We start from the raw sequence: 26,638 nt of genomic DNA on the forward strand, positions 1-26,638 counted from the left end.
CTTTCTTTGACCATGTTAAAGGTGCACTATGTAGTTTTGGGGAAGAAATCTTCATCAGAAGAGGAAGATCTTCATTGACTGAATGTTTTTAATGCCAAAAACAAACTAACTGAATAAAAAAACTGACATGGACAAAAGAAATGTCCTACTGTTTTACTTGTTTATATGTGGCGGACCCTGCCACCTTTCTAGCTTCAAACTGTTTTCTATGGATGTTATTTTCCTCTGAGAGCAGCTTGTTTATTCAGTTATGGAAAAAAATAAACATTTCTGAGTTTGTACTAAAATCAAAAATATTGTAAATATTACAATTCTGAGTTTCAATTTCTCGTCCAAAACTACATAATCCCCCTTTACGACAAAACATACGACAGAAAATAAAAAAATAGATCAGTAAAGAAAATAATTGTTAGCTGCAGCTCTTGTTAGGTTTTGACCAACCGTGATGATTTGTAGCCCGAATCCATCAGTAATCCTGAAAAGGGTTAACTGACCAAGAACAATTTATATGCCTATTATCAGCTGGCCAAGCATGTAAAAGGTTTCCTGGAGATCTTTTAAAATCTTTGTAAATGCACTCCTATTTCGGGGGTGACCACGTCTCAGCATCCCTTCACAAAGTGCCCTTTGAGATGACCATGGCCAATGGTGGTGCTCTGCCTCATTAGTGAACTGTGGGAACAAAAGACTCAGAGCAGACGAGTCCAAAGCCCACATAAATACAGCCAAGCAGGAATTATGCTCAAATGTAAAACTCCCAAACAAATGAGATTGGAAAACTCTCCGGGGCGTCTTCGAAACTTTGCTGCTGTCATCAATCAAGAATATTGCCATGCGAGTCCATACAGGACTTGGACAAACTGCTTCTTTAAGCATTTCTCCGGGAGGCATAAAAGTGTATTTATGGTCACCGCGGGCAGGTATAGAGGAAGATTGGCAAACATGAAAATCAAGTCCTCTCTCGGGTGCCATCTAGCCCCGCTCGGCTGTGTTAAATCATAGATGGAAAGAACAACAGTCTGGTGGCACAACAGTCCAGCCTGACAAAGCACTGCCTTGGGTCTGCGTTTTACATTCTCTCCACAGCCCGTTATTGGAGTCAATGTTTTGTCTTCATACCTGTTTTCGGCTCTGTAATGAACTTCATCTGTCTTGTTCTGCACATCAATGACATGTTCCAGTTTAATGTAACCTACAGTTTATCGTATATTACCCCAATGCCAAGATTTAAGGCTGCAGAAGATCCTGTTTCTGCACTTAGCTGATGTGGGATTGATTTCCTTTACGGATATATGAATCACTGGGGTCATTACTGAGTCGGACTCTTTCATTAAATTGAGCTATGTCTCCTGCTTCGACGCGAGGCCTTCGGAGAGCCCTCCACCAGGAATAATACTGTACCTCCGTGGGCTAAAACCACTTTGAAAACAGCAACATGTAAAGTATAGCTTCATTTATTTCCACAAATGTAGAACATTGATTCTCTGTGCAGAAAAACAGGTGACAACATACTCTGGGAACGTTTTAATAATTCACATGTATGTGGAGGGATTGTAAATATACCGATAAGTGGATCTGGGTGATGAATGGAGAAGTAAAAAATCTTGTAGTTATTTGAATGAGTAATATCAAGAGTGGTAGAGAATTATAAATACAACGATACATCCGTGTACTCGTATAAATGCCAGCGTTCCCTAATGCTTTCCAAAAACCTATTTAATTGGGAGGCTTATAACGGATCACTGCGAGTCGTTCTCGCTAGAATATTCCTCACACACACACGGGCAGTATTGACTTTTCAAATAAAAAGACATTAATGTAGATAACGGCCATTTTGAATCCTCATTAGTCACCGGTAATCTAGAAACATGGGCGATATATTAAGAGTGGTGTTTGCGGCGAGTCATTAAAGGAGAAATAAAAGACAAAATAAATCCAATCTTGGAACGCCTGCCATTAATCATGTTGGCCACCACTGGCTGGCTGGCTGCTTAACAGTTTTATTGAGTCATTTATGCTGGTTTTCCCTGATAATCCATTTATTCTGAATAATGCCTCCCTTCATGCTCAAAGTGCTGTGTTCAGGTGATACCGCTATAAACTGTATATTTTTTTTAATCCCTCCCCCCCCAGCCAAATATATATTACAACAATTACATGGACTGGCTGACAGAAGAAAAGCAACAATTGCACATTATTCAAGGAAGCTTTTAATGAAAGTGTTAATTAAGTATATTTTCAATTATTCCTGAAGGGGATCACACACCGAGATAGTATCACGACTAATTTACTGTTTAATTTAGTATCTAATTCGACCTATTTTAATGTAATTTCCGCAGCAGAAAAGCGCTGGATTACTTAAACAACACAATGCAGAGAGGTTCAACCAGTGTACCTGAAATAGCACACAGGGCTGTGCATAATGTCATGTGATGTGAGACAACAGAGCGATAAGCAGTGATTAAGATGTTCAGCGTACAACACAAGGGAGGATCCCATGCAGATGCTGTGGAGCGTAACCCCTCTGTGCAGACTCCTGAAGGGGCTCAGACAGCCATGGATGCACAGGACAGCACCTCGGACAGATTTTTAAGGGCAGCATCCTCACACCTGACTGACAGCTGACTAGATCATTGATATTACAGAAACATGTGATCTTAAGATAGGAATTTAGTCAGGCATATTACAGAACCGACCCAACTGGGGGATCTCCTAAGTTAGGAATCCTAAAGTATGTTGGCCAAGGCCAAAACACCAGAATATTATGACTGAAAAGCTGCTTATACCACAACTGTTGCAGAAACTAACATCAATGTAAGCCTGTTGGTGAAGCTAACACTGTTGTTACCCTGTTGGAGAAGCTAACATTGTTGTTAGCCTATTGGACAAGCTAAAATAAATGTTAGCCCGTCAAAGAAGCTAAAACTGATATTAGCCCATCAGAGAAGCTAACATTGACGTTAGCCTGTTGGAGAAGCAACCATTTTATTAGCACTTTGAAGAAGCTAACACTGGTTTTAGCCTGTTGGAGAAGCTAATACTGATGCTAACCTAAGAAGAAGAAGAAGAAGAAAGAGCTCTAAAATGTTTTAAATTTAAACACCCTACATTCTCGAAATCTGCTTAAAATTAGTATGTAGTGTGGATTTGAGGCGCAGCATTAGTCCCAATGCTCCTGTCAAACATTTTGACCTTTAGTAGAGGGAAAAGCACAGGTGTTGCTAATAACATTAGCGGGGGCTCTGTCTTGCTAACGTGTCCCAGTAAGCCTGGACACTGTAACAGTGAGCCAGCAGCAACAACGCCAGGACCCTGAATCTGAGGGAGCTAAATGGAAATTCAGCCATTATTAACTTTATTACTAACACCTGTGCTTTTATTCCTGTAACATGTCAAAATGTCCTGTGAAAAAGGCCTTATTCCTATGACAGACTAACTCTAAGGTTTACAGTATTATCACCAAAGATGGCGCCAGAAGCCAAAGAACACATACTTCTGCCACGGCTTGTTATAATAACAAATGTTTGTTTGTAACCAGATATGCATAAGAATAGTGTACATACAAAATTATAAGACATAGCAAAAACAATCAAACATAACTCATAAAGTCGAATCATTTTTAAAACTAATCCCTGGTTCCAACATTCACTGAAATCTGTTCCCTTGTTTTTGAGATAAATAGTCAACAAGACCCCTTTAAGTATGTCTATCTTCCCAGCTGCTACTCTTCAAGCCAAACGTGACTGGCCTGTTTCCGTTCACCATTAGCAGATACGCGGTTGTATATTTAGTAATGAGGATTTTGAGTGTTCTCAGCGGCGTCTCTGGAGACTTTCTCGCAAAGATCTTGACTAAAAGCCCGAAGCCTATCAAGTGTCCCACGCAGCGCAAGCCCTAGCACCTGACGACATGGTCCTGCGGGGAGTTTCTGCTGTCACAATAAATCAGAAACAGACAGGATACAGTATAATCATGTGGGTGTCCCGTTTCACTCGGCCTCTCCGGCAGAATGTACGCCGCGCGCGCCACAAATGTATACGTCGCCACAGAGCTTGATGGTTGACTTGAGAGGAATAATCCGTGAGAGATAACATACAAAGAGCCGATGATGGTTTATGTTGCAACTCTCTATTGTACACAATGATGTACTGTACTGCCAGTAGCCTTTTATTCTGAAACCACCCTTTGCTTTGATAGTAGATGGAATAAATGAGATGCCTTTAAGGGAAAGTAAGCCTGTTTTATATCTCGACATGTAGCTCCTACCTCAGAACTGAGGCGCTGGAGACGTTTGACGATGTATGAAAACAAAGTGTTTCGCTCTGTAACCATATGAAGCCTATACTTCAAAACCAAAGTAAATTGAGATGCCTGAACTATCAGAGTGGGGACCCGTGCTGTGCTTATATCTGAGCCTCCCTTCCCTTCATAAAGATGAATCATAACGTCTAATTCTCACAAATTACCCAAACATTATGTAGCTCTCTCATTTCCAACGCTGTTTAATCTGTGTCTGGAGTATTCGCTGTCACTTCATGTTGCAAACACTCCTTTCACTCTGGCAGTTCATTGTCTTTTGATGGGCCATAAAAGGCTCGGTTTGATGGATGATAACTCGGGGCATCTCTCTTTGTTGTGGGATGTGACGACTGAGTGCATGTGAGATGTGAGGAGAAGACGCGGTGTGAATGGGAGATGTCATCGATGTCTTGCGCTGACATCGAGGCCTTAAGCACAGGCTTTGATCTCTGTGAATGATTGCAAAGCAAACACAAATAAAAGATTCCACCGCGTTGCAGAAAGTTGAACTGCTTTTTCGAGCATTTTTCGAAGAGGTTTCGCCGTGATTGGCATTTCTAGAGGCGGATCTACCTGCTTACATCAGGGCCTCTGTGGTGATTTAGAGGCTCGCAAATTGGAAAAGGTGCTTCTAGAAAGGTAGAGCACGCTCCGGCTTCTACCTGTATGTAAAACTTGATTTATCAAAAAGAGAGGACGGCTCATGTCATTGCCTTCTGATCCACTCCAATAAAATACTGAGCGCTCTATAGGCCCCCGGACTCCCCGCTGACCCTACAACATCTGCTCAGGCACTTACTACTTAATATATTAGCTGTGAGAACAGGGCAGGTGTTTTCAGCTGGAGCCAGAGAACATGAGAAACAGATTGTGCCTCCGGTTCACGCAATTGAATTAAAATGAGTCACCGCCAGCTTTTCTCGTAAAAATAAAATCGCAAATAATGTAACGGCATGAAGGGCAGGTGGGAATAATTCATAGGTCTGCTTGATGGTGGCAGGAGGACTAGAAATATAATTGATTGCAGCTCACATACGGAGTCTATTGTGAGGTTAAGATCCCTCAGATACATATAAATAAATCACCATCATTCAAAACAAACTCCTACTCTGCTCTCAGTTGCTTTTCAGCCATTTGCTGTTGCAGTGCGGCTCCACGTGTCCACGTTTTACTTTGATGTTTACATAACCAGATGAGCATGATGTGGCCTTTACGTTATAGATGACAAAAAGAATACTTAAAAGGTGTAATCATGCTGGTAAGTGAGGCTCACGAGCAAACATTTAGCAGCTGTAAGCTCTACCTATTTGAAATTAAATATATTTGAGAGCTGACTCATCAGGAGAATACCCAGGAGGCACTGGGGGAGTTTGACCACACTGATTACAAAACACGTGATAAATATGTGCTATTATGTGAGATATGCTGATTACCTTGTTAGTGCTGCAATGGGGGATCGTTTTCCCTCTGAGGATGTAATTTGCGATCTTTAAACACTCAGAATAGATGTTTTATTATGCAGTAAAAAGTTTGTGTGAGATTGGCCATGTTGCGTAAGTTGTTTTAAACATTTAAGGGCCAGTTCAGCCAAATTATAAAAAAAAGAAACAAGCACAGTTTAACGTGCATGAAAATACTTTTTATTTTTGACACAACACGAGTAGAATTAATAGCCGGGCTGCTCAGATCCACTGGGGTATTGGACATATTGAACCCAGAACCAAGCCTACAGTGTTTTGACCTTCAGGGCCACTGTAGGCTTGGTTCTGGGTTTAATCTGTCTGGGTGTTGGCCAAAGCGTGTAACTACAGTGTCATGTGATGCACTTGGAGCCCAGAAAGATCTTTTTTCCATGAGCTTACAAAAAGTGAAAGAAAAAAGCTGTAAAATGGTGGGTGTCACAGCCCCCTACAACATGACTCGTTTTTTTATTATCCGTTACAATTTGAATCATACTGTCCGATAATAACAAAGTTTAGAGGAGTCACACAATTAAATAATCGTATCCCCATTCAAGTTAGCCGGGGGCTGGATCGGATGTTAGCTGTCTCGCCGGTGTAGGTCTGTAGTGTGCCGGCTCAACAGGCGCCACAGTGGGGAAGTAATGAACGGGGCTTTGACTCTGAAGCTGTATCCAGTTCTCATTATACACTGTGAAATCTGACAAAGTTAGTAACACTGTGAGACTGTGATTCGAGCTAAATGCTAATGTAAGCATGCTAACATGCTCGCAATGAGTTTATTATGGTGGCGTGCTAAGGTGTTCACACTGCGTTTAGTATGATAACGCCATGCTAATGTGCTAATTTGCAATAAATGCATAGAAACAACAGAGACTGATGGGAATATTTTTAGTTTTTTGGGTATCTGGTCACAATTCAAAGTATTGGACAAATGAGAAGTTTACCCATGGATAGCGCTAGATCCGCATAAATAAATCTAAAATTTAGAAAATATAATATAAATCGCTGTTTATGCTGTTTTTGATCCCTAATTATCAGTTGTTTAACGCGATCTGAGCATGACGGATGGAGTGACACTGACGCTTTGGGATGGCAACCGACCTGACATACAATCCCAAGGCGTCAGTATTTGGTCACAGAAGTCAGGATGAATCCTTTGGGGCTATGAAATTATGTACTGTACAACTTTTCCTGCCAATGAATGTGACAGTAAAAGCCAAAAATGTCAACATGCAGTGGAGCTACCAAAAAACATCCCTAGAACTACGCTGGAAACTTGGCTAAGAATTCAACCGCCAAAAATCAGTAAAGAGTTGTAATGGGGACTTATCCTTTGGAAGAAAGTATTTCCAAGTAGTTTATATATCATTTGGGTGGACTGACCCTTAATGGGACTGTGATTTAAAATAAGACTAGACAAGACTTTACGGGGCTTAAGATAAGTCCGGGATAAGTCTTGTGATATTACACATTTTTCTTACTGTCAACAAATCCCAAGAAAAGCCCACAAGTATTTCCTGTGTGGCCACAGCCTGATATATCTTATCCCTCTGTACAGTAATGTACAAAGCAGTACAGCAAAGTAATAACAAAGTATATTAACTTCACTTATTTAAATAAAGCAGAAGTATAACTGAGCACTCTATTACTAAAATAAGAATATATCACTGGTATGTTTGCTTGTATATTTCAAACAGACATGCACTTATTACACAAATGGGGTAAACTTTAAATAAACTGATCAAGTATGTATATTAGTACATACACAGTAATATACTGAAAGTGTACAAAGTAAACTTGAAGTTCTTCCACATCAGCACACAAAAATACAGTAAATACACTTAAAATTGTGCTTTTTTCGGACTTAATTACAACAAAAATATACTAGTTGCTCCAAAATAGCAAACTTTAAGTTATCTAATCATTAACATACTTGAATTGTACTGATGATTAGTGTGTCTACAAGTATACTTAAGTGTGCATAGATTTAATATACATGAGTATAATATTTTTTTGTATATGTTGAAATTGTTGTCCAAACTGTTGCACTTCACGTCAGGGTCCTTCGTTATGAACAACATAGACACTGTAGGTTGTTTTGAGTCAGTCCCACATATACCGTCCTGCTGCTGTCAAATCTCACCAACGCAAATCTCCTTGGCTATAAATATTCTCCAACAAATGCACGATGATTTCAATAAAAATAATTGGCGTAGAATTTAGCCACGGGCCAAATAACAAGCGATTAGTGCGGGGAAAAAAGTATTTCTTTAAATGTAAAATAGGGGCTCCTATTGGCATTTTCACCTACTCATTTACTTCCTCTTCACCGCTGCACTTCAGTGGAAAAAAATCTGGCACAAGCATCCCATTATTGTCTATCACTACGACTATTAAGACGCAGGTCCAGATGCAATTAAAAACATTTCTTCTCATTAAAATATGAAAGATTTTTTTTGGGGGGGAGACCTTGAGGGAAGGTATGTGCTCTCTAGTGTGCGCTGTCTTAGTTCAAGATTGGAGTTCAGAAATCATGAATGTAGCAAAGAATGAGTTGTGCTCACATGTGTGGGAGTAACACAGACTGAAACCACATTTTCTGGTCTCCTGTCAGTAGAAAATGAGTAATGTGCTGCAGATCATAGCCTCGGGATAAAGAAGCCGTATCTGAAGCAGTATTTGAAGGATATCAAAAAACCCAGGATACCTCGAATTGACCCCTGTCATTTCCTTCAACAATGTATACGCTTTTTTTTTCTTTGTGTCTTTTTCTCCCATATGAGCTCAGCTTTATGTTATACACAGCTATCCTCAGCCATCTGGTTTTCATTTCCTGCGAGGTTCAAGATGGTAGGAGAGCTTTAAAAAAAAAAAAGGAAAAAAAAGGAGCCTCGTTTGAACCGGGGGCTAATGTAGTCAGGATGGAATCTGTCACTCAGTCTATTGCATGTTGATGACTAAGGGCAGTCTCAGCTGTAAGCAGTCTGTGATTTATGGACACCGAGTGAACTCTTGTAAGCAAAAGCCAACTCGGAGTTCAGAGCTGCAACCGGGCCCTTTCTTGGCCGCCGCTCGTTCGCTCTCCTGCATTTTCTTTCCATTCATGCCAAAAGTATTTCGCACGGCAATTAGCTCCGTCCTCATTTGGGTCTGCAGTCCCGCAGGGTTAGCGAAGCCATTTATCATCCTCAGGGCTTGGAGCTGTGCAGCTCCGTCTCAGGTAGCTTTTTTGTAAACAGTCGTTGGCCCCGGCTCCTTCCTTTTTCCAAACCAAATGAGAGGGGGAGATACAGTAGTTGTGAGGCTCTGCCATCCGCCCATCCGTCTGTCGGATGCTTTGCTTTTTTTCTCTACAGGTGTGAAGGCGAGAGGGAAATGTCATTTCACATGGCTCATTTGTCATACAGTAACTACATAGCTGGAGTGAATAGAGTGATGACAACATGGCCCCTCGCTTTTTTTTTTTTTTGCAGAGGGTCGACTGTTTTAGGATTTGTGGCCTACAGAAAACTCTGAACGCGGCTAATGAGGAGTACGCTCAAAAGAAAAAAGGACCAGAGTTATTTTTTATTTTTTTAATGATAGTAAGTCTTTTAGCGAGCAGAATTTATAGAGATTTTTAATAGCAGGCTTGACGTTTAGCACATGTTTACACAGATACAGATGTAAGATATGTAACCTCGTTAGGCGCACATTAGAGAACTGTTCATGCTTTATGCCGATCTATGCCTTGAGTTATATTGAAAACGTGAGCATTGGCTCGGCTACAAGCATTTATATAGCTTCCAAATGCCTGTGGGGCGTCATTAAAACACATATTTGAGCAGGCAAGAGTCATAAACATATGCTGGATACATTTTTTTTTTGTGTGTTCCTAGCCGAAACATCTTCAGAGGCAGCCAGGAGAATAATTGAAGAACAGTACGTGCATTTTTCTGTTTTTCACATCGATCCTTGGAGAGCCATTACTCTACAAAGAGCTCGCCAGCTGATTCCGAATCCATCATTCGTTGAAACCGATATATTGCTCTCTGTGTCGACTACTATGTCTTTATCAATCAGAATTAAGGAATTAGTTTAAGCTCTTTGGTTTTTCTTCCTCCTTAAGTGGAATCACTGCGCAGTGCAGGCCCAGAGGTTAGGAGGAGTATCAGAGGGGACTAATTGTCAAGGTTATGTCTCAGCGGATGATTGATGTGGGGCCAGGCTGTTTTTGTCAGCCTGTCAGGTGGCTGGAATGTTTAATGTTCTCATTATTGGTTGCTCTGTTGTGTATATTTCTCTGTCAGCGCCGCTGAGCCATCTGAACTGCCAGAGCACTTCAAAGGCCTGCAGGTCATCCGTCTTCCTCCTGACGCCCTGAATGTTCAGCCTCAGCTGAGTGCTGGTGATTTGTTATGACTTGAGAGCCAGCTGACAGACAGGTCTCCTATAAAAAAACATGCACCCATTTCCCTTTTGTCGTGCATTGAAAGCATCGCTGCTCCTGTAATGGAGGGAGGGGGGGTGGGACTGTCAGAGGAGGCTGGCACCTGACAGTTGTGTCATCTCACTAATTTGCAGACAGGATGACTCCAAGTATTTTGTCTTCTTCTTTTGCCTCAGTGTGGGTTTTTTTGGTTCTGGTGTCACATATTCTCACAGGTCACCATCTGCTGCGGAGCGCCACGGGGAACAAAGCTGAAGAAGAGGGGGAACCACTATATTAAGGCACATTTTCATATTCATCATTAGTCCAGGGGCTGGGTGTGTGTGATGGCACTGAGTAGTGGAGCATCATGGGAGGAATGCTGATGGCTGCAAGAGCCAGTCATGCAATGAAAAGTGAGAGGTGAGATGCTGAAGACAAGAGGAGGGAGAGCAGAATCCAACTCTCAATTCTTTTCCCAGGCCCTTTACAAGATTGATTGTTTTCTGCTGATCTAATTTTGGATGATACGAAAACAGTCCATTTGTCTTAAAGAAAAACGATGTGCCACATGGTGCAGATGGAAAATTTTTTTTTTTTTTTTTTGAAAGCTGAAAAAGATTAAAGAGAAACTCCGCTCCTCAGCTCTAATCACGAGCTGTAGATTACTCTGTCGATTTAACCAGATGGCAGGCTCGATTCTGCAGGCCCTCCTGTATATTAATGAACAGCAGTCTGTTATATTTGACTTAGGTAAGTGAAATGTCCATCACCTGTAATGGTCTGCCAGCTGGCATTATGCATTTTGCACCACTTTGGGTCCACGTGGCATTTTTCATTTGCAACGTTATTGAAGGAACATTTTTGTTCCCTGCTATTCTCCATCATTGTCACTGTTCTGGTAAATATATATTTTGTTTTGGTTTTTTTCTCCCTACCAGGAAGAAAAAAGTCTCCAAGTTGTGTCTGCAGCTAATTTCCTCTCATAGGTCACAGCTATAATTCTGGCACTAAAACTGTCGCGCTGGGCGAAGCGCACGAGTTCGATAGTAAGTTGATTAAGTTAGCCTGTCGACATGACTGCAAACACGGCAATACAGTATGTTAACAAACCTAATAATAGGAAGGGGGAGATAAAGCGGAGGGGATGGCTGCACCATTTCTGGCCAACCCCTGACCTTAAAGAAAAAGCTTGTGTGGTTTATGATTAGTTAGCTGCGGCATCATGTTTTCTTTGTCTCCTTGCCGGCTCTACAAACGTATTTGTTATGATGAGGTGCATTTAAAGGAGCACTATGTAGTTTTGGGGAAGATCTTCATTGACTGATTTTGTTTGCTTTAACAAACAAAACAAACAAACTGACCTTAAAGGACAACACAATTATCATACTGTTTGACCTACATGTGGCGGACCCTGCCACTTTTCTAGCTTCAAACAGTGTTCTGGGGACCTTATTTTCCTCTGAGAACAGCTTGTTTGTATTATCACCTCATTAATATTACAAATATTAAAAATCCTGAGTTTGAGCTACATAGTGCTCCTTTAAGACCGCTTTGCTGAAGAAACTGATTGTCTTTGTCTCAAAATGTCAGCCTGAAGAGATTGCCGAAAACTCAAAGAGGCAACGAACACATGTTAGCCAGCCCGAGCACCCAGAAAACTCCCTACATGAATATGCCAAGCCTAATTTTAAACCAACAGCGGTGTGGGGGGGGGGAACTTTGGCTGCGTTTCCCAACCGGAGAGCACGAACAGCGTGGAAGCACAATGCCAGTGTGTCATACATTTAAACACTGTTAAATTAAAGGCTGTTTACTGTTCTCAGAGGCCATTCATCTTGCTCAACGTTAAGTCTGCTGCTTGCAAATTTGTCAGTAAGAGCTTCCACATGCCAAGAAAAAAAAGTTGGGGGTTATCAGAGGAGGGTTTTCATAGCGTGTCTCTTCAGTCAGCCTGTAGTTAATTAGCCACCTCCACACAATAAGGCCACAAGTCATTAATCACCCGGACCCGAGCAGAAGTCGACTCACTGTGAGCAAGACATTTGGAGACAAAAAGTTTGCCGCCTATGACAGACTTCAAAATGGCCCCTGTCAGTGGTGTGTAAATTATAGGGCATGTTGAGTGCTGAAAGACAAGGGCCCACTGTTTAACTCACTGTTGCTCTTTCCTTGGCTTTGTGTGTTGACAGACTCTCTTTGAGGGAAAATTCCCCCTTTTCTCCATTTCCTAACGGCTGGCTTGTAACTCAGAAAGACCCACTTTATTGTGAGTATACTCAGTAACACACACAAGTTATCCACATTAAGATCCAGCTCGCTTCCTCGGGTTTCGAGTTGATACAAGAGGACGAGCTCCAAAAAGGTTAACGGCTCAGCGAAAACCCAGCTTTAACTTTGCGTTCCTACTGTTTGCTTTGCTTGTCAAAGGGAGGAAATGATGGAGTGATGATAAATACAGGGCTTGTTTGGAGAAGCAAAAGCCTTTCTCCTGCAAACATAAACCACCATGTTTCTCTGGATGATGGAAGACACACTTCTCAGCTGATTGAACATGCGAGAGGTCATCGGTTTTTTTTCTTCCTTTTACGTCTGTAAACAGAGATCCGCTTGCCTTGCCAGAGTACATAAGCAGTGAGGAAGATTTATTCAAAGCATGCAAAAGTTTATGTAAGAACGGGGAAATCCCTCTTGTGGATCATTAATACGGCTGACAAAAGGGTGTTAAATTCAGTACGCGACCACACAAGTGTTTTGACATGTATTTGATGCATCATCCCGATTCGGAAAAAGTCTGTGTTTTTGTGCACGACTGTGGCCGTCATGAGGGGATGATGTCCACCAACTCCAACCACAACAGACAGTGTAACACATGGCGTGCAGCTGTGCAAAAGTGACCATTTTTAAACACGATGGGCCACACTGTGCTGATCTGTTCCCCCTCAGGTGAAAGGCCATGTATCCTCCTGCTCATGGTGCAGTTCAAAGCAGAACAGGTGGGCCCGCCGCCGCCGTGATTCAACGCGTAGTCACAAAGCCGCCCAGTGTTTCATCTCCTGACAGTGTTTTACGTTTAAACATGTGGGGAAGAGATCCTGTTAAAGATTAATAGACTTAAACGTGCTAGTATGGATGTATGTGAAGCCCACTGAGCTAGTTAATGTAATAAACAGGGACAGAGCAATTACCTCTATCCATATGATGCAACATCTGGCCCCCAGAGTGCCTTAAATTAAGTTAGCATTACACTGGAGTATGATAAAGATTCATACTGTTGGTGCTCCAATTTTCACTACATTACAAAATGTTAAATTGATACAGTACAGTTATATTAATACTGACTAAACAGCAGATTGTCCTCCAAATGTTGGGCAAATTTAAATTAGATTATGATTCTTGGAATAATCTTATTTCTCCCTTTTAAAACAGAAAAACACATCCGTACAATGTTAATGGAAAGTTATCATTAGACACTATTTACCACAGCAGCATATCTTCCCTCTGTGTTCATTTATAGTCGGTTCCTGTCCAAGTTAACAAGGATGTTTTCTAGCCTTGAAGATAGTTTCTTACTGGGTAAAACTGGTCAGCACATTTAACTTTAGAGGCACTCTAACACCCCCATTTTTAGCATTTATAAGTCGTATGTATGTATGTAAGTTGTACATGTAGCATCTGGTCAATAACACACAATAATGGAGCTGTACGCAGATGTAAGGACACCTTTTCAAGTGCGCGTTAACGCCCAGTATTTGTCAACATTTATGGCATATTTTACTATATTGTTATTCATTATAAATCAGCCTCTGCTTAGACAAATACATTAAAAAAGTTATATCTATATATAACATTTGTTAAGCATTTTTTTTCCTAGTGAGGAACTTTAAGTTTTCTTAACTAATATTTTTTTAAATAATTTCTGAGAGTTTGATTTTCTCTTTTTGTGTGCACTGGCTGTTTTTACGAGACTTCCTATATAAAAACATAATCAAAATATGAAAATTGACTATAAATGAATAAAAAACAAGATTGTTACACAAGAAAAAACTTTACATTTTACAATCCAAGACTTACTAATTAATCATTCTGTCAATTCTCTTTGAATTTCTCTCTTTGTGTATAATGAGACTGACCTGTGTCACTTCTTGTATAGAACATATTCATATTATAAACTCTGTCACTTGAAAATGTGCTATTTATAAATAAAAAACAGGATTGTCACACACGTCGCAGCTTCACATTTCACAATCCAAGACTTGCTATTTAAACGTTAAGTTTTTTCGAGCCATTCAGTCCACATGTAACAAGCACACACTCACAATAATCCAGCAGCTGATGCTATAAAATCAAATCCACTGAATAATTAATGGACGGGTTTCCTACACGAGAGGATGTGTGAATTTACGCTGCAGTGTCACACATCAATTAAAATGATAAGGAATAATGTTCAATGACCTTAATCCTATTTGTTCACATCGTGTTGATGTGCTGTTTGTAAATGAAGAAAGATGCATCACATATGATCCACTCTGTGCTTCATGGCTGACTGGCTGCAGTGCTGAATTGTGGGTTAGGGGGCTTTATTACCATCTATCACCGAGCTGTGTTTAGGACTCATCTACATGAAGGATGGGTGGATTTGATGAAAATGACATCTGACCGTTAATGATGGTGATTTTATTGCTGGAGAACAGCCTGATTTACTGAGGATGGATAATGACACCATTGGCTTGATTTAGTTGACTTGTTTTAAAAGGGGCTGATTAAATAGTTTAGGCCTCGCTGTATTTCATGCTCTCTGCTTCATGGCTTCATTACAGCGATCACAAAAGCTGTGGAAACGTCCCACATCTGGTGTCATCGTAAATCTTTGTTTAGCGGGCCCCTCGCTCATATCAGCGGCTCGTTTGTCTTCGTTAATGAGACGATAATCCATGACCTCGTGATTGAGAAGATTCAGCATGTTTTGTCGAGCACGAGAGATGATGCACACACACACACACTGTACATACTGTAGCTACAGCACCAGGATCTGTGAGTGTTTTGAGCTTCTTCTCATAAGTTAATATAACAAAAACATGCATGCTGGAAGCTCCATGGCTATTATTTCTTATTAATTATTAAAATATGCTAATGTTTTAAAGTTGTATAATTAGTTCTACATCTTATTTCCCTTTGTAAAACCCATTATCAGCCTCAATGACACCAAAACACAAAAGCAAAGGTGTGAATAATATGAAAGGAGTTAGATTTAGCCATGGCTGTTCATAATAAATTAAAATATATATTATATGTGCATTTACAAGCAAATTAAATAATATATATTTCATTAAAAAACAACAGTAACCTTCATTTTACAGCCAAACTAATACCTTCAAAATAAAATTTAAAAAAGAAAGCCAAAAAATAAAAATAAAATGAGAGATTAATTCCTAAAGCATGTTTGTCCTGATTTCACCTGACTGACAATCAGCTGGTGTACAATAATAAGTGTCCTTTCTAAAATTAGAAAACAGACCACTGTAAACAGTTTCACAGCTGTCTGAAGTTGAAAAAGAAAAATGCCATCCAGGGTCAGAGCGGGCTCCATCAGACGTCTCACTCCCCACAAAATAAATCAATGACAATTCTGAAGAAGCTGCTCTGATTGATTTTTCCACGTCAATCATTCTGTCAAATCACTCAGCATTTATCCTCTCCCAGTGAGGCACTGTTTAATAAAAACTCTGGATTCAGCATGAGGAGGAAAAAAAAAAAGTCCACAGAGGTCCCATTTAAATGTGTGTGCACAGCAGGTAACACAACAATCTCTCCTGTGTAAAATAACGCACATTGAGGCTTTTCAAAGTTATATTATTTTTTATTTTAGTCACGCTTGAAGCTATCGCAAATAAATACACTGATCCCCACATGGATCCAGTCCCTGCATGAAGTACAATATAAAACTCATTGGGCCTAAATCTCCTTTATAAATGCATAATTCTTTGTCTCTACTGGTATCCTAAGGCCGAGGCTGTTGTCAGTCTTTGTCCATACAAGGCGTACGGGGAGTAATACGCCCCTGTGGCCGCGGGCACCGGCACTGGAGCCCCGGGTGTGGGCAGGGGGCTCTTTGAATAGGGGTGGTAGCGGCTGCTCAGTCCGAGAGGGTGGTGTGGGCCCCTGAGGGCCAGCGCGCCGGGGCTGCCCGGGCTGCCGTTAGGAGGCATGTGCATGTGACAAGCCATAGCAGCGGCGGCTGCTGCGTTGGCGAGAGATGATGACCCCGGGTACCCAGATATCAACTTCTCCGTGCCGGCGAAGGCCGTGTGAGTCCGCAAGTGGCTGAGAAGCTCCTCTGAGGAGGAAAAGCGCTTATCGCAAGGTCCGTTAGCAGACACCCAGTTACACACGTGCGGCAGGGGGTCATTGGGCAGCATAAACCCGTATGGATACAAGGGATGTCCGCTGAAAGTCGGGGTGGAGGAGTGCACGCCGTGTAAGGGGTGCGTCGGGTACATGAGCGGGTATCCAGACTTGAGCGCGTTGGCGGCCGCAGCAGCAGCCGCCGCAGAGTCATGTGCGCAGTTGGCGCTGGACGCACCGGACAGATGGCTCGAACAGTGGTAGCTCAGGCAGTAGGGGTCTCGACACAGACTAGCAGACATTAGAGACGGAGGAGACGCTCCAGCTAACGGACTCGTCCCCGCTTTACTGCATCCCAGTGAGCTGGCAGCGGCAAACTGCGCGCTTAAAAGCTGGCTGCTGGATTTGGTGGGGTCAAGGGTCATTCCATGAGGGAGGAACGGCTGCGGGTAACCTGCATAGGCACCCGCTAAACTCCCAGGGTAGGAAATGCCAGCAGGTGGCATGGGGAAAACTGTATGACCGGGCTTGTAGGGGGAAACGGGGGCCACCAGTCCAGAGCCGAGGACGGAGGAGGACGAGGAGGTCACAGATGGCGAGTCTGATGTAACAGTCTTGGATCCAGATGTGTTCTCCTGGCTGCCATCAGAGGTAATTCCACTTATCCTATGGCTGCCATTACCGTCCGTCGTGCCGCTTTTATTGCTCTCAGACTCCTTCTTTTCCTCCTTGTCCCCTTTGCCGTCAGCCGGCAGTGGAGAGACGGAGGTGCAGGAGCTGGGGCTGCCTGTCCTGGGGGTGAACGGCTGGCAGGTGGCGCTAGGCACTCGGAAACTGTTTTTATCTCCACTGAGGCTGCTGCTCGAGTCCTTCTTCTCCGACGATTTGGAGTACGGCTTGAAGCTGGATTTGTCGTCGGCTCCGATGTCGCTCATTTTCAGCGGACCGGATTTGGCCTCCTTGTCACTAGATCCGTTTGAGGTCACGGAGGACAGTTTGGAGGAGGACGGCGGGTCCGGTTTGCCGATCTGCGAGCACGTTTGGGCCAAGAGAGCCAGAGGACTTTTCTTGGCATCCAGCTGTGAAATAAAAACAAAAAACACGATGAACAAATTAAATGCATAAAAGCACTCTGAACACGTCTTGTTTTGTTTTTATGGCGAATACGCACAAACGAAGCATCCGCGTAGTTTACGCATTGCGCATAAACTTATGTCGGGATGAAACTAAAAACAACTCCGCGTTTGAGAGGCATGTAAAGAGGGACTGTGCACACCGAGCTGGGTTATAAACGACATTATAAACATGAGCATCAATCTGCTACAACAAGGTCATTAATTTTCAAAGCGAGTCCAAATTCGACACATCGAAAAATCACAGTTATTGACCCAGTTTGTCCACAACATCCATCCCATAATAGCGGCTCGGACGTAGAGAAACACCACAGTTTGACAACGTTTATCACAGAAAAAAAAAAACCCCGCTGACGCTTCTTACCTCGATGGGGCTGACAGGGGTGGACGGTAAAGGCTGGAGATACTCCGGGTGTAAAAGGTGTCCTGCCCGAGCGGTAAGCATTTTCAAAACCTTGATGGGAAGACGACTGGCTTGGCGAGAAGGGTCTGCTGGAGAGACGGAGTTGTGCACGGATAGCTGGCTGATCTTCGCTGCGCCCTTCTCCCCCGAGGAGCAGCTCTCCCACGCTGGATTCGTGCTATTTCTCAGGACAGAGACCGTGGGCGATGTGCTCATGACCCAATTCTCGTGGAAATGGCTGAGAAATACATGTGGAGGGGTAAAAGACAAGCCAACGTCACGCGGGTAAAGCCTTTTTGCCAGAGGTGGAAAAAAAAAAGAAACAACGTTAAATCCTTCAGAGAGACGCGCAGTGTGTGAGCAGAATCCAGCCGCGCTGCTTCATCCCCGGCGTCGCTCTGACGGTGTGGCTGCGGGTCCGAGAGCGCACTCGGTGTACGGTGGTGGTGGGGGGGAGAGATCACTCCGCCTCCTCCTCCTCCTCCTCCTCCTCACTGGATGGAGCAGCGTCTGAATCAGTCCGCGGATCACAGCCGTCTCCCAATCAAAAAGAGATCCCGAGGTGATCGGAGGGACGAGTGAATGTGACGTTTCCTCCTCACACGCTTTTTAATTTGGAGTGTTTTTTTTTTTTATACGCGTCTGTGCGTAATTGGCACTCGGACGCATGCGCCGCTCCAGCCGTCCTGTGCGGGTTTTGGGGAGCGGGCCAACACGCGGGATAAAAATGACCAAAAAAACCTCTTTATGTCAAGTGAGAACACATTTTAATTAACGTTTCTTATTCCAGACAGCCTCGTCCGAGAGAGCTTTTATCGCAAGATATTTGGCAAAGCGGCACCTTTGGCTAAAACATCGCACATTCACACTCGTCGTTTTCAGCTAATTTTCTTTGGATAACTACACAGCAATTAGGGAATCAGCCCATCTGATTGCCTTCTCCGTGCGAGAGACGACAGTGACTCACTAATGAACAAGTTCTGAAGGCTTTCTTGCGCTCAGATATCCATCGGCATGTTTCACATTTTCTGCAAACTTTCTCTCCTCAATCACGCAGCCCCGTCATCTGTCACTCCCCCCTGTCCCGCACGCCAGTTATCTGTCAGCTGTCTCGCTCGCTTCTCTTTCCGCGCCTCTCTCTTCAGTCAGATTCAGGTCAACTATTGTAAAGTGAATCCAGAAGAGAGGAGAGGAGAAGCGATGTGTCTTCTCCCCTCACTCCTCCATCATAATTTGGGCCTGTTAGTGTGCAGTCTGCTCTGGTAAAACTCAAAAAAACTGCGAGTTGTTTAATTGGAGATAAGCTCTGAGGCATTTCCAACAGAGCCCTTCATTCCACTACAGACATTTAATAGCATATAATTCTTCTTCTTTTTTTCTTTTTTTTGTCTTGGAAATTAAAATTATTCCTCCACATTTCCGCCACAGTCAAGCCAAAAAAGAAAAAAATCTTTCTTTTTATTCCAAGAGCGCATAAAAAAAATAAAAAAAAACCCTCTTGTGGCTGCCATTAATCATTTAAAGCTTCCACATTTCTTCCCATCGAAATAGACCCACTTATCTTATTACTCAATAGCCTATAAATGTCTTGCTGATCAGGCGAAAGTTAAACATATGCAAGTGTTTTTTGATTGATAACAGGGGGGCTGTTTTCGGCAACGGCTGTCAGGCTCTGACACAGCGCTTTGAGTTATTAGGGCAGAGAAGGGCGACCATAAATTTCGACCGTCAGGCAAAAACTCCTTTATTGTGGACGTGATGGATGGCTCGCCGCGGCAGACACCAAATTCTCGGCTTTATCCTTAAATGGCTGCACATTTTTTCTTCTTTTTTTTCTCTTCTTCTTCGTCGCCGTAATTCATTACTTTTAAACAGAAAAAAAGCTCCAAATCTCCCCGATAGTATTTCACACAAGGACACGTTTATGAATCACCCAGAGTCCCGTGCAAACACAAGCGTTTACAAGCGGCAGGGGCTGGGTCCCTCCAGTAAAGTGATGGCTCCTATCTGGGGCTGCACGTTTTAGAGATTAATAATTCATATTTTTCATTAAAGGGTTCATTCATGTTTTTTTCTTCTTAAAAACTCAAACTTTTGCAAATAAAATAAAGGAGGTAGAGTAAGTTAAAGGGGCACTATGTCGTTTTGGAGAAGAAATTCAAACTCTGTTTTGGTGTTTACAATATTAATGAGGTGATAATACAAACTCAGAAATATTTATCTTTTCACAAGGTGTTCTCAGAGGAAAATAAGGTCCCAAGGACACTGAAGCTAGAAAGGTGGCAGGGTCCGCCACATATAAATAAAGTAAAACAGTGTGAAACTGCGTTGTCCTTTAAGGTCAGTTTGTTTATTTAGTTTAGTCAGTCATGAAAACAAAGAGAGTTTGTTTATGTCTAATCAAAAAATAAGTCAATGAAGATCTTTGCGTGAACCTTTAAAGGAGCAACACGTAGTTTCAGAAAAACTCAGGAAGGTATGTCTTTACAATATTAATGAGGTAATAATACAAACGCAGATGAATGTCTTTCCATAAGTGACTAAACAAGCTGTTCTCAGAGGAAAATAAGATCCCCAGAACACTGTTTGAAGATAGAGAGGTGGCAGGGTCCGCCACATACAAAGAACATGTTTGATTTTGTTGTTTATTGAGGGATTATTCTTTTCTGTTTTAAAAAGTATTCTCCCAAACTAAATAGTGCACCTTGAAGTTTCTTTATCAAGTACAATATATGACACATTTTCATTGGCAATCTTTAAAAAACCCTTTAATATTCTATTTTATTATTTGTAAAGCATTACACTACTGGCTATCGACTGTCCTTTTATTTATTTACGGTTGTTCTCAGCCAAAAGAAAATACAAAATGATCAACAAAACACAGGGGAAATAGTAAACACTGTACAGGTTGGCAAAAACTACTTTTGCTTCTTCAAGTGTTTCTTTAAATTTATTCAGGCTCAAATCTAAATGAGCTAAAACCTCGACCTGCCCGCAGCACTGTTTTTATGTACAACATTGCTTGTCTGTGCGGAAACAACACCTTAAATGTGTGTCGGAGGCAACTTCACAGTTTGTCTTTGGAGTTGATTAAAAATTGAAAGTAATGGCGATAGAGTCACAGTGACAGGAGCTGCTGTAACGACTCCGTTGTATAATGTATTATTGTATAATGCGTATTGTATAATTCAGCTCCTCAGCTCCTACAGGCTTGATTAGACAAGTGCACGCATGTGATACGATAGTTTTTCACACAGTTTTGAACTCCTTTGTTCTGTGAAATGAAAACAGATCTCATGATGATTCCGAAAAAATATGAAAGAAAGGGTCGCACATCACAAAATACTCACATTTCAGTTGTTTATTTGGCTCACAGCACAAAAGCTAAACACTTACAACACAGTTTTCAGAGTGCTTGACATGCAGGTTGAATTCAGTAATATACACAAGTACATAGTTAGTACACAGCTGCAACTGGAAGGAAGTATTTAGGAACCAATCACCTCCGTCATCCCGTGGTTCTAGAAACAGCGACCAATCATATTATATAGTTCAATCTGATTTAAACCCCATTAGATGCAATGTGAATACGAATCTTCAGGGAACTCTGTTTATGTCCATCGTTGATTCACTATCAAGACCACAAAGTAAATCACAATAAAGGGCTGAGCTTTGGAGCCCAAAAGGCATGAAGGTAAGCCACTGCTCCAGTCTTATTATCCTGTCCCTAGATCTCTTAAGACTCGCACGTGCACATTAAAAACAACACAAAAGTGACAAAAACTCAGGTGCAAAAGCACTTGACATATAGCTCTCAAAAAAAGGATATGGTCGATAAATGCGGCATTATAATGTCTAGCAAATGGAATGAGAAATTCCCCTCGACATGACATGAAAATTCACCTCGTGGCAGGCGGCGCGGGGCGCACCACATCAGCAGCCAGACAGGCCGACTGGATCTGACAGGTAAAAAGGGGAGATGATGGTTAGAAGGTGCTATTGTTTCATGCCGCTTTCTTGACCTGTCAGGTCCTGGCACAGAGGCCTGGATCGAGGACCTCCTTGTCACATGCAAACAGTCTTAAAAGGCCGTTATCCAGACTATGGTGATTGCTCTTGTTTAATTGATTTGCTTTGCACTGAGGCCTGTCACATTAATAATGGTTAAGTACAGCCCCAGTGTGTCACCCAGAGTGGTGCGTCTATCGGGAAATTAACAGCCTTAACTAACTGCTGTCTGTGAAGCAAGAACTGTGTGATCATATGAGATGAAACTATGGTATTTATAATATAACTGCTCTCATGTCGATGTGCAGCGGCTGTACATTTTCCTTTCTCGCCCGCATGTATTTTTAAATTTGCTACAGTTTGACCTCTTCATTCAAGTCGCTGAATATATGGCTGTATTATATCCCCATCTCATTATGAGCTACCATCCGGGGTAAAACAGAGAGCTACGCTGACAAGTAAATGGTGCTGAGTGAATAAGACTCAGATTACGCTCTCCAGCACTTCACAGGAGCCCTTGACAGGTTGCAGTAGACATTAAGTCTCTCTGATATTTCTATGACTGACTGACAGGTCGAAATTGCTCCCATCACCTTGATAGCATGGAAATGCACCTTGCATGTGGACTGTCTTTAAAGTGCAGGAAATTAGACTCCAAGTTGAGAGTCGCCTTTCAACCAAATATGACAAGAAAATAGACTGCTTTTCTTCTGCGCCCGGAGGGGGAGAAAAAAGGCCCCACAGAAGCTGGCACAGAATAAGAGGTTATAGGAGAAAGTGTCAGGAAGTATTACAGATATTATGTGTTTAAGACAGGACGTTTCAGATACTTAGAAGTCATACCCATTCCCCTTCACTACACCCGAGATATCCCCCCCACCCCCTCCTCATCTGTGTCAAAGCGTTGACTTCATTTGCCGGAGCTCAACTCCCCAGCTGACGTGAGGAACTCGCACTATCTCTCGCCGGAAGTCAGACGACGGCAGCGCGGCATGACGGAGAGAGTTAGAAAAGTTGAGGTGCAGCCAAGATCGCGGCGGTGAAGGGTCTTTTTCACGTTGTCTCCTCAATTAGTTAAAGCTGGTCAGGAGTAGGAAGTAAAGCCTATGGAGATTACGTGCTGTCGTCCACTTGCCATCAGGTAGGTGAGGATCCTGGCGGGTTGTAGTCATGCTGTAGAGAAGAGTTAACTTCACCTACCCTCCCCGTTAGCACTGGAACCGACGGCTCAATTCAACCTGACAGCTGCCATATTACTGGTACAGAACTTTGTGGAAACTTCAAGCAGCTGCAGTCAGACATACTGTACTGTATCCGCTCGTCTAGTAGCTTAAAGGTGCACTGTGTAGTTTTTGGGAAGAAGAAAACAATCTTTATTGATTGATTTTCATGCTTAAAACAAACTAAATAAACAAACTGTCTTTGTTTTCATGACTGAATAAACAAACTGAACTTAAAGGACAACACAATTTCATATCGCTTTGTTTATATGTGGCGGACCCTGCCACCTTTCTAGCTTCCAACAGTGTTCTGGGGACCTTATTTTTCAATAAACAGCTTGTTTATTCAGTTATGGCAAAAAAGTTTGTCAAGTTTGTATCGTTGCCTTATCAATATTTAAATATTACCTTTGTGCTATTCCAAAACTATACAGTGGACCTACAAGTTAAAAAAGGGGTGCAATCATGATCACTTTTGATGACCATTAAAGCTTCATATAATGATTATTTTTATTATCAACATTTCTTTTTTAAATTAGTCGATTAATCCTTTCAGAAAATTGTAAAAAATATATAGCATGTGATGAATTATATTATCAAAACTGCTGTTGATACATTTTCGTCCATTCATGAATTGATTGACTGACCAGTTGTCTGGTGTCTATTTCTTTAAGTATTGAATCTCTGATATGTTAAAGGTGTTATTGATAGCATTCAGCCACTAAACGTTAATGTTGTTAATGCTAGCTAACAGTAACATCTCTAACGCTAGCTAGCTAACGTTAGAGCAGGACAGTTTGCTGGTTGCATACTGTAGAAATCAGCCATTTTTACATTTTTTCCCCATAAACTGGCAACTACCAAGACTCTTAATCGCTGAGGAAACACAGATACCACATGATCCCAACTATTGGCTGACAAACCTTGTTAGAAGCTGGAACTAAACAAAACAATCTTTTTAAATGTATTAATTCACATCATAATAATGTTTTTAAAGAGATATGTTTATTCTGCACCTTTCTACAAGCTCTGTACATGTATTATTTTAAAAAATGATTTGTCTGCATCTAAATGTTATCAATACTAGCTTTTAAAAGACAACACACATGCAGCACCAGATGCCGATCCCTCACATTTCCTTGTCTAGATTTAATTTATGGAGCCTAAGCCGGGGTGAAAATGTACAGGTAGCGTGTTATGACACCAGAAGCACTGTGCAGGTCGGGATGAATGTCTGTGATGGGCAGATTATTCAGACTAAAGTAGGCCTAAAGAATGATCTTGTCACATTTCACAGGCAGGATTAAGGGATACGCAGGAGGAGCGCTTCAGTCAGGAATTAGCGTCATGTGGTCGGCTGGAGACAAGCATGCAAGGTATTTGCCGAGACAGGCTTGGACACTTACTGCTCCATTTGTCTACTTAGTGATCAAATACCGAGGTTGATGGTTATTTCTCTGTCGTTTGTAGTTTATGTGATACGTGTTCATCTGTGTGTGTGAAAATTGTGTGGATTGCAGAGACCAGAACAGCCTGTGGACATCCAGAACCAGGTTCATTTTACCTTCTTTTTATAAACCACCAAATGAAATTATACATATAAACGTGCAATATAGGATTGGGTAAGGTAATGATGCCATCTTGACGTGTAGCCCATGGCAGCACCTTCTACATTTGTGGCTTTGCATTTTAAATGCAAGTGCGTGTGAGTGTCTCCAGGCTATCAGAAAGAGCTATTACCACGATGATTGAAAGAGTGAGGGAAGCGCGCGAGCTAAAAGACAAAGTAGAAGAGGCCTGACAAATGAAATCAAACTTCATAAGACCTGCCAGTGGTGTCAGTTGTTATCCATATCTCAAGCGCATTATGGTACTGCAACGCAGCGTACTGCCTTCTCATCTGTCGGCTCAAATTCATCACGTTCTCGACTGTTTCTTTTAAGTCACAAGTGTCAGTGTGAAGAGGAGCCTTAATTGACACATGAGTGGCACAGACGTGGACCGCTGCCTTTATTTTGGTGCCAAGAAGGGTTGTGTTGTTTTGATGAGCTATTATTGGCAGAAGCCAGTAGCAGATAGCAGTCGGCCTGGAAATGGGAAGTGACATCAGACAGAGAGGAGCTTGTCATTGTCTGCAGGCGAGTTCAATCTCGCTGTAAGTTAGGAACAGCCTGTTGAAATGTCACTCAGTGGGCTTTCTTATCTCTTTGAGAAGAGAAATTTCGGGGGTGATTTGGTGAAATTTGCCATCTGGATTCTGAATAGCTAAAATAAGTCGGCATGGTTTCAAATAAGATTCTTTGTGGTAAATTAGATTCATTATGTCGAACAGAGAAAGCTATCACAAGCCTCCAGACTTCAAATGTTGCACATTTCATATCTATAACTGCAAATTTGCTGCAGTGTTTCTCAACATATTACTGTATTTGTTTATCAAATGTCATTGTAAGTCTGAATCTTTTTGTTGATGTGAATTTGTTGTCTTGTCATGTCCTTGATGCTGCTTTTTTGACACTGTCTTGGCTAGGTCTTACTCAAGGGAGATATTTTAATCTCAATATGACTTCCATGTTACATAAGGGTTTTATACAGTATATTTTATAGAATGAGGTAAAAGTTCATACAGTTTATACAACCACAGTATGAGGAATGGGGAAAACAGAGCACAAACTTAGCAATATGTAGCCGGTATAAGTCAGTCCAATAAACAGTGGTAATCTACTTATTATATCTTTAACATGCTAAACCAGGAGTGATAATGCTAACCATTATACCTGCATGTGTTAGCATTGTCATCGTCAGCATGAGCTTAAAATATGAGCAAATAAAATGGCTAGGTATTTAGCATGGACAGATACCACTAGAGCTGTTGCTAAAGTGAAAAAATACTGTGTATCCGTGTGTAATTTCGGTGGACTGTCCCTTTAATATGATTTGAGGACCGGATTGTGCTCACCATAACAACTAACGTAAACTGTTGTACTTGATACCATAACCAGCTCTATGAGCACATCTGGCATTTATAACGGGAGCAAATCAATGAGGCGTCTGTAACGTGCAGCTCAATAGAAGCACTTCTTAATCACAAGTTGTCCTCTAATATTCACTCAGTTGTAGTACGGTGAAAATAAATAGCTCTCAGCGCACTGCATCTTACTGTACATTGATCACGAGCACGAGACCCCAGGCAACAATGCACAAAAGAAAAATGGCTTCCTTATTTTCACTCATCCGAGGCTCTGTGCAGCCCTTAATAGACAGAATCAGAATGTCTGCTGTGGTGTTGCAGGCTTTATGAGACCATTACCGCTTTTTATTGTGTATCCCTGGACTAATGGCTTTCTATAGTCCCTCTGATT

The 26,638-nt window shown here is 41.9% G+C and overlaps 1 protein-coding gene across 1 annotated transcript; it reads right to left on the reverse strand.

Moving 5' to 3' along the window:
* Window positions 1-16,009: 16,009 nt before the first annotated feature.
* LOC141015309 (zinc finger protein 503-like) lies at window positions 16,010-18,516 on the reverse strand. Its single transcript, XM_073489301.1, has 2 exons — window positions 18,013-18,516; window positions 16,010-17,594 (listed from the first exon to the last, which is right to left on the reverse strand). The coding sequence occupies exons 1-2, from the start codon at window positions 18,265-18,267 to the stop codon at window positions 16,161-16,163; spliced, it is 1,689 nt and encodes a 562-aa protein (XP_073345402.1). The 5' UTR covers window positions 18,268-18,516; the 3' UTR covers window positions 16,010-16,160.
* Between the last annotated feature and the right edge of the window lie 8,122 nt (window positions 18,517-26,638).

The sequence above is a fragment of the Pagrus major genome, chromosome 20, assembly GCF_040436345.1.
Source record: "Pagrus major chromosome 20, Pma_NU_1.0".
Classification (NCBI taxonomy): Eukaryota; Metazoa; Chordata; class Actinopteri; order Spariformes; family Sparidae; genus Pagrus; species Pagrus major.

Coding starts and splice junctions, on each gene's coding strand:
- LOC141015309 (XM_073489301.1), bottom strand. CDS start 18,267: ATGAGCACATCGCCCACGGTCTCTGTCCTGAGAAATAGCACGAATCCA. Junction 17,595..18,012: donor CCCCTGTCAGCCCCATCGAG/GTAAGAAGCGTC, acceptor TTTATTTCACAG/CTGGATGCCAAGAAAAGTCC.